This window comes from Hakea prostrata, chromosome 5 (genome assembly GCF_041222555.1).
Source record: "Hakea prostrata isolate BN-2017 chromosome 5, UWA_Hpros_2, whole genome shotgun sequence".
NCBI lineage: Eukaryota > Viridiplantae > Streptophyta > Magnoliopsida > Proteales > Proteaceae > Hakea > Hakea prostrata.
This window is the reverse complement of record NC_142604.1, coordinates 58670987-58685282: the sequence shown is the minus strand read 5'-3', so window position 1 is coordinate 58685282 and position 14296 is coordinate 58670987. Positions and strand designations below refer to the sequence as shown.

Sequence of the window (14296 nt, the reverse complement as noted above, 5' to 3'; positions counted from 1 at the left end):
TGCGATATCTAGTGGATTTCCATCTCCCAACACCATGTTTGGCTGCCCAAAGTGGTTGTTGTTGCAATTGTGCTCGCCACAGCTACTACCGATGTCTTTGTTTTCAATTTCTTCTGTATCTAATGTGGTTTTGACGAGATCAGACAAGGAGATCAACAAATAAATCCAATGTCTCTTCAACAAAGCTTCGTCACCAACTACCTCTCCTCCAATAGCTCTCTTACTAGGAAGCATACAGTGCAATAAACTACTCAAAACCCTATTGCATCCCATTAAAAGCACCCTCGTTTCAACAGCCAGCAAAAGGTGAAATCTCACTGAGATTTCTCACCTTGTGTTTATCATGGACGACGTAAAATGACAATCCCAACGATTATGAGTGGTAGTAATGACTAATGAGTCTCATGATGTGTGTAGATCCTCTCTACTCAATTGCCTGTCGGCCTGTCCCCTCAGGATTTTTGTTGGAGCCTGCGCGGATGGATATCCGCGGAGGCATTAAAATGAGACACGTGTCTTTATGAAAATTGATGGTTGAGATTTGTTTGATCATTAGCAAGTTTCAAATATTACAATCATATATCCTTGAGATTTTTTAAATTTACGAAGTTAACTCACATCAAAGGAAAACCTAAACTTGCACAAACAATCACCGTTTGGGTTAGAAAATCTAATGATCCATCTGAACGCTAGGAATATATGCCGAGTTCTCCATTGAGAAATCGCTAGCAGCTACTACCTCATCCTCTTCTTCCTCTTCTCCATCATCATCTTCTGTCTCTACCTCTCCAACGAACCAAAATTTGGTCGTAACCAGAAAACGAATGAGATTGAGTTTAACCTAACATTCTCTTCTTTCTCCGGTAACTAGTCCCATCTTCTTTGTCAGCAGAACCCCTAATTTGACGATTTTGCTTCTCCACCCTTAGTCCAATTGATCTATTTCTTCTTCATCAATCCGTTGGTTAGTCCGGTTGATCTATTTCTTCTTCATCATTCCGTTGGTGTGTCCTAAACAAATTGACTTACATTTTGTGTTTCACTCTTGATCGACGCCTCTCCTTTATTTTTGTCTTGTCTTTTCCTCAATTTCTCAAATTTTTGTTTGCATTCATAAGCTTGAACTTTTAACCCAAATCAGAGCTTTCCTCCTCTTTTTCTTTTGATCACCATTGCATGAATCTTGGTTTTCTTCAGTAGTTTTTATCTTAAAGTGAATAAACAGAACAAATTTAGGTAGAACTAGAATTCTGGTTGGGTATGTATAATGAAAACTTGAAAAATCTGTTGCAACTCTGTCTATTTTTTGAGTTAGTTTTGGCTCTCGGATTTCAGCTGTAAAGTAAAGATCAGGAACAAAAATATGTAGTTTCCGATGAATTTAAGTTATTTTCTGGTTTTGTCCAAAATTTGGATTTTTCATGAATTTATTATAAAGAAAGGGTGCTTGCTTGTAAATTAAAAAAGTTTTTAAAAACTAAATGCATTTGAAACCGTTCGATGAATTTGGCCATAGGTGTCGCAATCCAATGCCGCGTGAACAAAAATCCATCCCCTCATCTCCCCACACTCACGCATAAGCAGCCTTGTATGAGATCCTACGGAAATTTATTTGGTCCATTTCCTTGTCAGAAATGAACAATTCATTTCTTTGTAGATGTGTGACATGTGTCCCAATATTACATCAAATGGTTAAAATCCGTTTATGTCACATCAAAGAGTTGATTGATATGATCTGTAAATGAATTTCTACCATTTGATGTGATATTGGAACACATGTCACACATATACAAAGAAATGGACCATCCATTTTCTTGGAAGAAATGGACATGATATTGATCGAGATCCTATGTCCGTGTGGGGGGATGGGGGGACGGCCCGCTCGGTGGAGAGGATATCTACCCGTAATAAAATTTCGTTTTAACCCCTTGATGGCTTGATAGGCTGATTTGCCCATCGACTGCAACCTACACTGACTCCGTTGTCCATCTCTCGCCAACCATCAGCAATGGAGGGGAAGAAAACCATCATGAAATCTTCTGCTATTTCGTTGGAACAGTTTGTGTCAATCACAGCTCCATTAATCGACATGGAAAAGGTTATCTCTTTCTCTCTCTCTGTGTATGTCCATCGATTCCTGATGATCTGTCGAATTGCTGAATTTTCTCAGCATTTATTTTTATTGTGGTTTTGGAATCGAAGTTTGTAACGAACTTCCTGCTTAAAAGCTTCAAGGAACTTGAGTAGCTGATAAGGTTTCAAAAAAGCCGTAGAATTTATTTCTTTGGTTACTCAACGTAATAGTTGTTCATGTGTATAGTAAGACTAAATAATGTGGGGGTCTGAATTACTTCGTACTGGCAGAAAAGAAGAAAGAACACTTCATTCACGCTGAGAGTTTTACTTATGTTAGCTTTGAGGAATTAATCATAAACCGGAGTCGAAAACAGTTGTTGTCGTTTTCTTAAACGTTTTGGTTAATTTGATAATTGGAACTAAGGATGCTTAATTTTAATGTTCCTTCTTGATTTATAGGAAGCCGAGATATCTGCCTCTGTCAGTTCTGGCTCATCAAGAAGCCTGGAAGCTGCGCAAAAGAAGGGCTCCGCCATTCTTAATCTTAAATGTGTCGACGTCCAGGTTGGCCTTTTAAATAGCTTCTTGATTTTTTTTTTGGGGGAGGACTACCAAATTAAAATGATATATTTGTTGTTTTGGTTGTTCCTGCTTCCTGATATTAGACAGGGTTAATGGGGAAAACTCTTCTGGAGTTCCAATCTAACAAGGGAGATGTTCTTCCTGCTCACAAGGTTAGTTAACTTCTAATTTCAGCCACTTTTTACTCGTTGCTGCAATATTCTTGCACTAGTAGTTTTTTGAACATTAGCTACTTCCTTTTGATATATATATATATATATATATATATATATATATATATATATATATATATATATATATATATATATATATATATTTTGACTTTGATTACTACCTGCTGTACTTGAACAATTTAGCCATAAATTTAAGGTTTCCACCTTGATACTTAGGTTTGGTATTGGAGCTGATTTTTTTAAGATGTTGCACTAGGATATTTGACTTGTGCTTTCATTTTCTATTTGTTGCCACTAGAAGAATCATCCATATACACTATTACCTTATATTCTTTCTACAAAATGCAGCTTAAGCTAATATGATTGAATCAACTTTCTACAAATTGGATGTCATAAGCTAAAGCATAGAGAAGGATTTTAGGTTGTAAATTTTTTAATTAGCTTTTGAATTTCTTGGTATTTTTCATTTTTGCAGTTTGGAACTCATGATGTAGTTATTCTAAGACCTAACAAGTCTGACTTAGGGTCTCCTTCCCTTGGACAAGGTGTGGTTTATCGTCTTAAGGTATACTCGCTTCTAAGTAGATTAAACTACAAATGCTTTTCTCTTCTTTTCTTTTATTATTATTATTATTATTTTGTTTTTTTGGAGGGGGGGGTTGTTTCCTTCCCTTTTGATGGGATTATTTAGCAATTTCGTTTATTTTGTCATTCACTAACTAACCTTTTTTCCTTTCTAAATAGGACTCATCTATCACTGTTGCTTTTGATGATATTCCGAAGAGGGTTTAAACCAGTCCTCTACGTCTTGAGAAAGTTGCAAATGAGGTATGTTGCCTATTTATATGTTTGTGTTCCTTTTCATTTCTGACATTCACGACCATGTTCTTATATTAGTCAGGACCAAGGTTTAAAGTAGCCCATGATACCATACGATACTAGTTGATACGTATCCATATTTGACCCAACCGATATGATACAACTCGTAACGTCTCTATATTAAATTACACTAAAATACATTAGCCAAAGTGATTCAATACTCGATACAGGACGATATTTCTCTTAAAATTACCTGACCGATACGATAATAGATACCGATACTTTAAACCTTGGTCAGGACTAGAAAGTTATGTGTCCCTTTTATGTATCCAATTAACAGGTTAACAATTAAGTGTATGACATTGTAATATTCTCTTAGTTAAAGAGTTTAGTGGAACTTGGAAAGCATCATTGGCCTTTGAGATTAAATTGGTGATGTTTAATTTGCTATCATAGTAGGAAAATGTTGTTGGGACATGTTATTTGATTTTCATAATGTTGGTCAAACTTATATGAGTAAGACAATTAATTCTCATTTCCCCTTTTTCTTTCTTGTTTTTTTTTTTTTGGGGGGGGGGGGGGGGGATGGACTCAAGATTCATTTCTTACCAAAGAATGATGTTTAATCATTTAATTTGTAGGTAACGTATCGCAGGATGAAGGATGCATTGATACAACTGAGCAAAGGCATTCAAAAAGGACCTGCGTCTGATCTTGTTCCTGTGCTATTTGGAGAGAAGCCACCTTCTGTGTTAAAGAAGGCTGTCTCATTCACTACATTCAACTCCAACCTTGATCATTCTCAGGTGTTGAAACCTTGATTCCAGACGGGTACATTATATATTCTGATTTAATAGTTTTTGAAATTGTTATATTAAGAAGTTTTCGAATGGGAGCCATTTTTTTGGACAGATGTTTAGAATGTGACTTATTAAAACAATGCTTTTAATTCATTTTAGTGAAACTGACATTTGATGTTACGTGTTTAAGCGTGCTGTAAAATTTTTGAAGAGAAAAAGTAATGAAACCTCTGTTTTGTTCATTATTTTACTCCTGGAAAAATGAATATTTTAACATGTTAGAAGTATGGAATCATTCTAAAAATGCAGGAGATTTCAATGAACCCTGGAAGTAATGGAAGAAGCATCAAAACATAATTAAGAACAGTAAGTCCACAATGTTAGCAAAACGATTGATCCACAATGTTAGCAAAATGAAAGATCTATTATCATTTAAGTAGATCAATATCTTGTGAGTATTGGGATGCCAAATCATGTATTTGGAATATATTGATTTACTTAAAATCATTATAGAGCAAGCAAGAAACAGAGACAAGATGAAGAAGGTGGGAGACTGCTAAGAGAGAGACATCACACTTAGCCTGTCTATCCCTCTTAAGGTAGTCTTTTATAGTAGAAAGATTACAATCTAATGGAAGTAGAAATCCTAATTGTAGTTATAATGTAAATAAATTAGAAATATTGAAACTCTACAGTGCGTCTAGGATGGGAGGTGGATGAAGTGGAGAGGTGCGTCCGGGGTCTTGTGTGATCGACGTATTCCATTAAAGCTTAAAAGAAAATTCTATGGGACCATCGGTCGACCAGTTATGATGTGCGGTGCAGAGTGTTGGGTTGTTAAAAAGAACCATATAGATAAACTCAGTGTAGCAGAAATGATAATGCTAAGATGGATGAGTGGTAAAACTAGGAAGGATAAGATAAGGAATGATCATATTAGAGTTGGTTTGGGAGTTGGTCCCATAAGTGATAAGCTTCGGGAAAGTCGTTTGAGGTGGCATGACCATGTTTAACAGAGACCTATAAATGCCCCTGTACGGAGAAGTGATATAATTCAGATTGAAGGAACTAGAAGAGCTAGGAGTAGACCTAAGATAACCTTAAGAGAAGTGGTGAGAAATGATATGCATAGCTTAGGCCTTGTATCTAGTAGGGCCTCAAACAGAACTGATTGGAAGGCAAGAATCTATGTAGGCGACCCCATTTAGTTGGGACAAGGCTTATTGTTGTTGTTGTTGTTGAAACTCTACGGTAGAGATTCCTTAAAGATAATAAATAATAATTTAGTACAGATTAAACCGACTGTATATTTGGTTCATGCAACCCCTAACAACCTAAAGTGGTAGGCACTAGGAACGTCAACATTTTGATGTTCTAATTAACTGGACAGCAACATACATGATGGACTTAGATGGAGGACAACAATAACAGAGGGCAATAAACAATAAATGGTGTAGACTACAAATTCAGCTAAGCAATGACCAATTGGATCCTAGGTGGTTAAAAATCAGTCAATACTTGGTCAAATAGTAACAAGCTTGAACTTTTGAGAATTTTAAAAAAGAATAAGCATAAGAAGAATGTCAACGAACTTTCATGTTAAGTAAGCAACACTGCCAATACAGGCCAAACGTGACTACATGTGCGTGGGGGATGTTCCTGCATTTGATCCCATTGGCCCCCACCCACATGTATTCACGCTCCCTCCTTGGGAGACACTTCCCCTACTATGAAACAAAAAGAAAAAAAGGGGGCCAAACGTCATATATTGTAAGCCTCTTTTGACTGTATCCATTGTAAGATGTCCTTATTAGAAAAGTACAGTCAAGAGTCAAGACAATAAAAAACATGAAATACAGTCATGACAATAACTTAATGGAAAATATTAAAAAAAGAAAAGAAAAGAAAAAAGAGCTTTTAGTCCAAGTGTATCGTTCCACTATCTACATTGAAATCTGGCCGTGTTTCAACTGGATGGAAATTTCGGCCAAAATATAGATACTTGAATTAGCTGAAGGATACTAGTCATGCTTGAAGATCTATTTTTGCAGTAGTTTTGTCTACGACTATCATGACATAGCTTAGGAACTTGTACTTTGACAGGTTTCTGCTAAGGCTTATTTTTTATGGTCAGTGTTGCCTGTCTCTTTGCTTGTGGTTAATTTTATTTTTATTCCTTCAGAAAGAGGCCATCTCAAAGGCACTGTCATCCAAGGAGGTATTTCTGTTGCATGGGCCTCCAGGAACTGGGAAGACTACGACAGTAGTGGAAATTATCTTACAAGAAGTTAAACGTGGATCAAAGATTCTTGCCTGTGCTGCTTCCAATATTGCCGTTGACAACATTGTTGAGCGACTTGTGCGTCACAGGTATCATGATCTCATAATGTGGCAAAAGCTTATACCTAAGCCTTGAGGCTATATATACTTGTCTCCCACACTTTCTTTGAAATTATATTTGCAATTTGACTAAAATTTTCTTATTCTCAGTTAACCTCATTGACTGTTTGTGTCTCATTGTGTTTACTTAATATTGAAGTAGTTCTGTCATAGCCTTAGATTCCCATGTGAAGGGCTTAGATGAATCCTTGGAGTTTTCAAGATTTCTTCCACTTAGATTATATTATATAAAGTCTTACAAAGAGCACTTTCACAATGCATTAGCATTAGCATGACAAAGTGATCTTGATATGGGTTGAGAAAATACAAAATGAGTAAATGACACCATCTTGGGCTAATTTTTCATAATAATTTCAGATTAAATTTAAGCTGGGTGGTAGACTAGATCAAAAATCATAAATGGTTTTTTTTTTGGTAATCTTGAATGCCTTATAGTGTTTTTTTTCTTTCTTTTTTTGGATGAATAAAGAATTCATTGAACAAAAAGGATAGAAGGGGGGGGGGTTCTGGGGGAAGAGAATAACACAAGAGTAAAGAAAGCCCCGCTGAAGCCAACGAGTGAGCTAAAAGCAAGACAAAGAAAAAGGAACTAGGCACTAAAGGTCAAGCCCAAAGAGCCAATATAAACTCAAGGAACTACACTAGGTTTTCCTATTTTTCTTTTTTTCCTTGAAGACTTGAACTCAACAATGAAGTCTTCATCAAGATGGTGGCACCTTTAGTTAAGCAGTTGCTTCTCCTACAATCCCTAAGAGGAGGAGAGAGGGGTAACAGTATTGGAAGAACCCCCCAAGCTTTGCATTACAAAAGGCCTTGACCGTAGTCAGCGCCACCCACAATCACCGAAATAGGGCCAAGTTTAGGATTTGGGGCCACAGTGAAGGGGGGGGGAACGAGGGATTGGTAGGGAGGAGAATATAAAGTTAGGTCAAACCCAGAAGAGGGGGCAGGGAAGTGGGGAATATGGGCCTGGGGCTGGGTAGGGGAAGGGGCTGAGGGGACTAGAGAGTTGGGCCAAGAATAGGAGAAGTAAAGGGGGAATGGCCCCTTGGTGGATGGGCTGGGCCAAGACAGGAGGGTTGGGGGCCATGGTGTGTGGGACCCAACAGGGATAGAGAGGTGGTGGGCCCCGAAGGAATCGTGGAAAGGAAGGGGAGTGCTGAGTGAAACAGGTTGAGGGGGCTAGTGGGTTGCAGGTTTGCAGGGTGAGGGGGAGACGATGATGGAGGGAACCAAGGTTTTAGTGCTTTCAAGGAGAGATAAGGAGTAGGTAGATCAGCAGCCATTTTAGAGGCTATACCCATGTAATGGCAGCAAGGTCGGAGGTTATGGCAGAAGGGGGACAGATCCACAATACTGCAAGGATCAGGGTTGCTAGAGCCAGGCGAGACAAGGTTCAGAGAGGCAGTGTCTAGATGATTGGGCCTGTCAAGGCATCAGGGTCATTGGCGACAGCTAGAGTGAAATGATTCACATGCGCATTCGTCGGAAAAATGGGGTGTCACTAGATTTTATGCTGGTAGTGCAGCATAGATCTGTCTCTTGGAGGAACTCGAGCTGTAACTTTAGCAACAGGTCACCAAGAGCTTGGGTTAGGGTCTGTAGGCACTTGGGTAGAAGCGAGACCAGGGATGTATCTGCATCTGCATTCACGCAGGAGTGGTGGCTGAACATTGTGTAGGACAAGCAGTGGGGAGGCTTCAATAAAACTTCACCACTTGGTTGAAGCAAAACCCTGATGCTTCCTTGATGGAAGTCAGCAAAGGGAGAGAGGTTTCTGCAGTGACTTCAACATAAATTCAAGCAAAGGTGAGGCGATCTTTTGTCTTTGTTCTGGCGTCGAAATGGGGGGGGGGGTACCCAAAGTAGAACCAACAATACTCAGCCCTTCCTCACACCAATAGAGGGCAGGGAGGTCAGGAAGAGAGACCCTAAGGGGAAGGGGAGCATGGTCTTGTGGGATAACTGCAGGTTGTGGTGCCAGTTTCGAAGGAATAAAGGCCTTTTTAACCACATTCCATGGCCCTTCTTTGAGGGCTCGGCACTTGTCGTCTTCATCAGAGGACCTGAAGAGGAAAAATCCTTGATCTAGCAGGAATATTTCCAGGGAACCCATGGGTTTCCATTGTTGGGCCAGTGTAGTTTGGAGTTTGGACAATGTGGAAGGGATGTCGTGAGCCTAGGAAATGGCTGACAAGGCAGCCACTCCACTAGGACACTTTGTCATCGAGAGCACCCAATGGGCAGAAAGCAATGGCTTTGTCATTGACAGTGGTGGGCGGGATGAGCCTCAGGGATAAACCAACTCGAGAGGGCTGCAAGGTGGAAGTGAATAAGGAAGACCAGGGGACGAAGAGGAGGATGCCAGAGGCAGGGGAGGAGGAGGGGTTAGGCGGGGGCGGGGTTCAAACATCATGCTTTCTTATATCCTTCGTATGCCTTACAGGTTGACTTGATCCAATGGTGAAACTTCTAACTTTACATGTCACCTCTTTGAGACTCTTGTATTCAGTTAAGTCTTTTGGTGTTGTTTAAGCTTTAGGATGGGTTATGTGACAAATCTTCATCTCTCTCATCTTATTAGAGTAAAGTTGGTCCGATTGGGGCATCCTGCTCGTTTACTACCGCAAGTGTTGGAGAGTGCACTTGATGCACAGGTATGATGGTTTGTTTCTTTGTAGCCCATATTGAAGGTGGTAACTATTATATTTGTATCTTTATTTGTTATATGTAGTTTTATGCTTTTCTTTCAGGTAAGCATTTCTGTTCCCTCTCTCTCTTTTCTTCTTCTTTTTTTTTTTTTTTGGGGGGGGGGGTGGGTGGTTGAGGTAGGAGATGTGCATGTGTTTTATAAGTGCATTTATAGGATATTTACAAACTCATTCTTCTGGGACTATTCACAGTTTCAATTCCTATAGATTTCACTTATCTACTTATCCTCCTCATAAAATTGTTGGTCATCCTTAAGATGCCTGTTCTTATTTTCTACATAATTCTGGAAATTTCTGCTCCCAGGATGGTTGATTTCATTCTTGAACTTCCTCTTTTTTTGGTGTGTGGGGGGGAACAAAAACATGAGCCAGAAACAAAGATTTTGCTCTTGAATTATTTTTTACTGATTCTGCATCTTTAGATGAAGCTGTAGTTTGGGTTTCTGATTGAAAGGTTATGTTTTGGATGTCACTTTGTCTCTGATTGCTAAAATAATACTTTTGTCCAAATTCACCTTTTGTCATGCATCTCTTTGCTTTCTTTAACTTATTGATTTAGTTGGATTCTTTAGGTTCTACGAGGAGATAACAGTTCACTAGCAAATGACATTCGCAAGGAAATGAAGGTACTAAGTTGGAGAACATTTTTGAAAATTCTTTACTTAATCTCCATTAAAGAGCAAAATATTGTATCGTGTTCTTTTTATTTCAAATTTGCAGAGCATTGTATCATGTTCTTTTTATTTCAAATTTTAATTGTATAAAATTGGTTCTAATTCCAATGTATGTTGGCTGTGGATATGCTTATATTATATTTGATGCTTTGTTTGTTGTATGTTGGTTTCAGTATATAACTTCATCATATTGCATTGCTATGGCTTCTATTTTGATTTTTAATGTAACCATAAGCATACCTATATCTTTGGTAGAAAGCATTTCATTGCTATTCTTCCCGTAGCCCAGGGTGCCTAGGTGCCACTCCACAGACTTGGGTTGCCTAGATGCCCTGACAACTGTGGTCTTCAGTACACATGCAGGCCTGAGGGCTGTGCAGCCCTTTCTGTAGCAATGTTACTATAAACTAAAGAACAATCATATACTTAACCCAACTATATGGGATTGGCTACTACATGGATATGAAAGGCAACTATCAAATAAGGTTATTTTATTTTTTATTTTTTCCTTTTTTATACTCCCAATAGAAAAACGGCCAGGAGACCATCTTGTTGAGCTATAGTATTGCATTTCAGTCATCAGTGATTATTTATAAAATTGTATCTATTCTGCACAGTTACAATTGTACTACATCTCATTTTGGAGTTTGCATTTAGATGTTTCTGATGCAATATTTTTATCAGGCCCTGAATGGGAAGCTTTTGAAAACCAAAGATAAAAATGCAAAGAGGGACATTAGGAAGGAGCTTCGAATTCTTTCCAGGGAGGAGAGGAAGCGGCAGCAGCTAGCAGTGACAGATGTAATAAAAAATGCGGATGTGGTGTTGACAACTTTAACCGGTGCATCCTCTCAGAAGCTTGAAAATACCTCATTTGATTTGGTTATTATTGATGAAGCTGCCCAGGCACTAGAGATAGCGTGCTGGATTGCTTTGCTGAAGGTACTCTTTTAGGCATAAATCCTAGACATAGCAATTTTTAAGCATAAATGTGTGGCAAGAACTTATTTCACAAGAGTTCTATTGAGTAAATTAAAGAAATGATGGGTTTACTAGAATCACGTGGGACCTTCAAATAGGATCATACCAAGGCTAGTGCAGCAAATGAAACTTTAGAACTTGAAACTGTAAGGAAATCTCGAATATGATGACTTGTATCTCGAGAAGAAATTGGAGGCTCCTGTTAAAAATGATGTCATGAGAAGATAATGGATGTCTTAATTCTGTATTTCAATTTTTGTGTTTTCAGCTGGATTTTGTGGAACTGTAATATTTGGGCCTCATACTTTCTAATTCAAATTCATGTATGTTGTTTATACTCCAACCAAAAATTGTCCATTTTTTCAAGTACAGTTATGTCAGGTTTAATGTTAACAGAAGAATAAAAAAAAAAAAAAATGGAGAATTTGAATTATATATATATACACACACACACACACACACATATATATACTAGAGTCTTGGGGATGGTTTAAAGTATCCAGATACGATACGATTCTAGCCTAGCCAATATGTATCCATCTAGATACAGCTGATAATTTACATGTCGATACGTCTCTCTCTCTCTCTTCCTCCTCACTCCCCCCCCCCCCCCTTTAAAGGGCATGTATTGGATTGCACCAAAATGTGTTGGTCAGTACAATAAAGTACTAGATATGAGAAGATGTCTCTTAAAATCATCTAACTGATACAATTCACAATACCGATACTTAAAACAGTCAAGGGTGTTGTGAACAGTCATAATTTTAAGTTAAACTTGAAATTGTAATTAAGAGTTCAGGAGTTCAACTCCCTCTGGGACTACCTATCAAAAAAATTGTGCTTAACATTCTGCATCTCATAAATTTCATGTGTACATCCCAGGGATCAAGATGTATACTGGCAGGGGACCATCTTCAGCTTCCCCCAACTGTACAGTGTGTTGAAGCAGAGAAGAAAGGCCTAGGCAGGACCCTTTTTGAACGCCTTGCAGGCGTGTATGGGGATGTAGTCATTTCTATGCTCACTGTTCAGTATCGCATGCATGAGCATATAATGAGCTGGTCATCCAAAGAGCTATATGATAGTAAGGTGTTAGTAACTTCCCCTGCATTGACTCATCAACTGATATTTTGAGAGAGAAATCAGTTCATTTGGGAGAGCCTGGAAGTTGCTTTTCCCTTATTCTAGTTGCACCATAACTGTATGTTTCTGTGTTGTATGTTTCTGTGTTCCTTGTAGGTTAAAGCCCATTCAAGTGTTGCAGCACATATGCTATATGATCTGGAGGATGTAAAAAGGACATCTTCAACAGAACCAACCCTTATTCTTGTAGACACAGCTGGGTCTGTAGCGCTTTTTCTTTCATTTCTATTGTTTCTTTAATTTCATAACAATGTTTGTACCTTATGGTGTTTCCATGATACTTTTATTCCTTTGCATTTTGTTAGTTCTCAGTTTATACCTGCACTACCACAATTGTACACTTGGTTGTCAACTCTTCTATGTTAAAATGGGGAGTGGTCTTGTTTCAGGTGTGACATGGAAGAAAAAAAAGATGAGGAAGACAGCACAATGAATGACGGTGAGGCTGAGGTTGCTATAGCCCATGCAAAAAGGCTTGTTCAAAGTGGGGTTCGGCCATCTGATGTTGGAATAATCACCCCTTATGCTGCTCAGGTTTGAGAGATCTGTTTGTTCATTTCAAGCAGAGCTGCTAATCTATATGATCAGCTTTATTAAAGGAAAATGGGAAAAGTCTACACTCTACAGTTCATAACATCTACAGAACAACAGAACTTTTAAAGTGTGGCCATTTGATGAATAAAAGCTTTTCCATATGCCATACTCAAATACTCATCTGAAATTCCATCTCGTCCCAACAGCTAAGTGCATTAGGCTTTACTCTCAAACATTGTGTCAAAAGTGAACCCATGGCTCATTTTGTTATCTGTGACAGAGCATACTACAGATTTTCGTTTTCTCTATTTTGTTATCTGTGACAGGGCATACAGATTTTTGTTTTCGAGTAATAATATTTTTTGAACCATATAATTCCATTGTAAATTCACTGCTGTCGGATGATGCAACATGTTGCAGGTTGTCTTGCTAAGGATTCTGAGAAGCAAAGATGACAAACTAAAAGAGGTGGAAATTTCTACAGTTGATGGCTTCCAAGGTCGGGAAAAAGAAGCCATTATCATTTCCATGGTCCGGTCAAACTCAAAAAAGGAGGTACCCAGATAGTGTGTTATTGATGTCAGGTCTTCTAAACAGTGAACTGTCAGCAATGAAATTGTTATCTAACAGTGTTAGTGACTGTTTATACTTGATGTTCAGGTGGGATTTCTTAGTGACCGAAGGAGAATGAATGTGGCTGTGACACGTGCAAGGAGGCAGTGTTGTATTGTATGCGACACAGAAACTGTGAGCAGCGATGGATTCTTGAAGCGATTAGTTGAGTATTTGGAGGAGCATGGCGAGTATTTGAGTGCATCAGAGTATGGAAATGAATGAGTCAGTATTAGATCCTATCCTAACCACAACACAGAACACACCTTCAGACTTCAGACCGCAGATGATGAAGGCCCCTTGCTTGTAAAGCTGCTGTTCACATTTGTGGATGTTAAGTATTCTTTATTCCTAATGGAAGTATGGAATTAAAGATATCTAAATGAGCTTGTGGAACACTGAATACACCCAGAAAAGGTGATCAAAGCTTTGAACGGGAGCAGTGATGAACGCTACTCTCGTTTGTCTTCTACATGTTCTTCCTGCAATTCTTTCTTGTTGGGGCATAAGAGGAAGGTTGGCCTAATTTACTGCTCATGTCTGCAGTGGAATTATCTTTATTTTCAGGGAAATGAATTATTGGTGCAAGCTTGCTTCCATTTATGCCAGCCAAAGTACTGATTTATTCATGTCTGATATAATAATATGGGCTGATCTGGTATGACTATAGGAAAACGAGTCGATTTTTGGTCAAGAGAATGAAATTGTCTTGATGACATCAAATCTAGAAACGAGATTGAGCAGCACTGCTTGGTAAAAAAAAATTATAAAAATAAGAAAAAAAAAATAAA

General features: G+C 38.4%; 1 protein-coding gene across 1 annotated transcript; it reads left to right on the top strand.

Moving 5' to 3' along the window:
- Positions 1 to 1920: 1920 nt before the first annotated feature.
- LOC149016801 (DNA-binding protein) lies at positions 1921 to 14162 on the top strand. The gene is given in 15 exon segments (XM_089154862.1): positions 1921 to 2098; positions 2536 to 2640; positions 2742 to 2810; positions 3307 to 3396; positions 3576 to 3659; positions 4292 to 4456; positions 6633 to 6820; positions 9435 to 9507; positions 10134 to 10187; positions 10920 to 11177; positions 12099 to 12305; positions 12456 to 12559; positions 12749 to 12893; positions 13314 to 13448; positions 13554 to 14162. Coding segments are annotated over 15 exon segments (1944 nt in total). The 5' UTR covers positions 1921 to 2008; the 3' UTR covers positions 13731 to 14162.
- Positions 14163 to 14296: the final 134 nt, after the last annotated feature.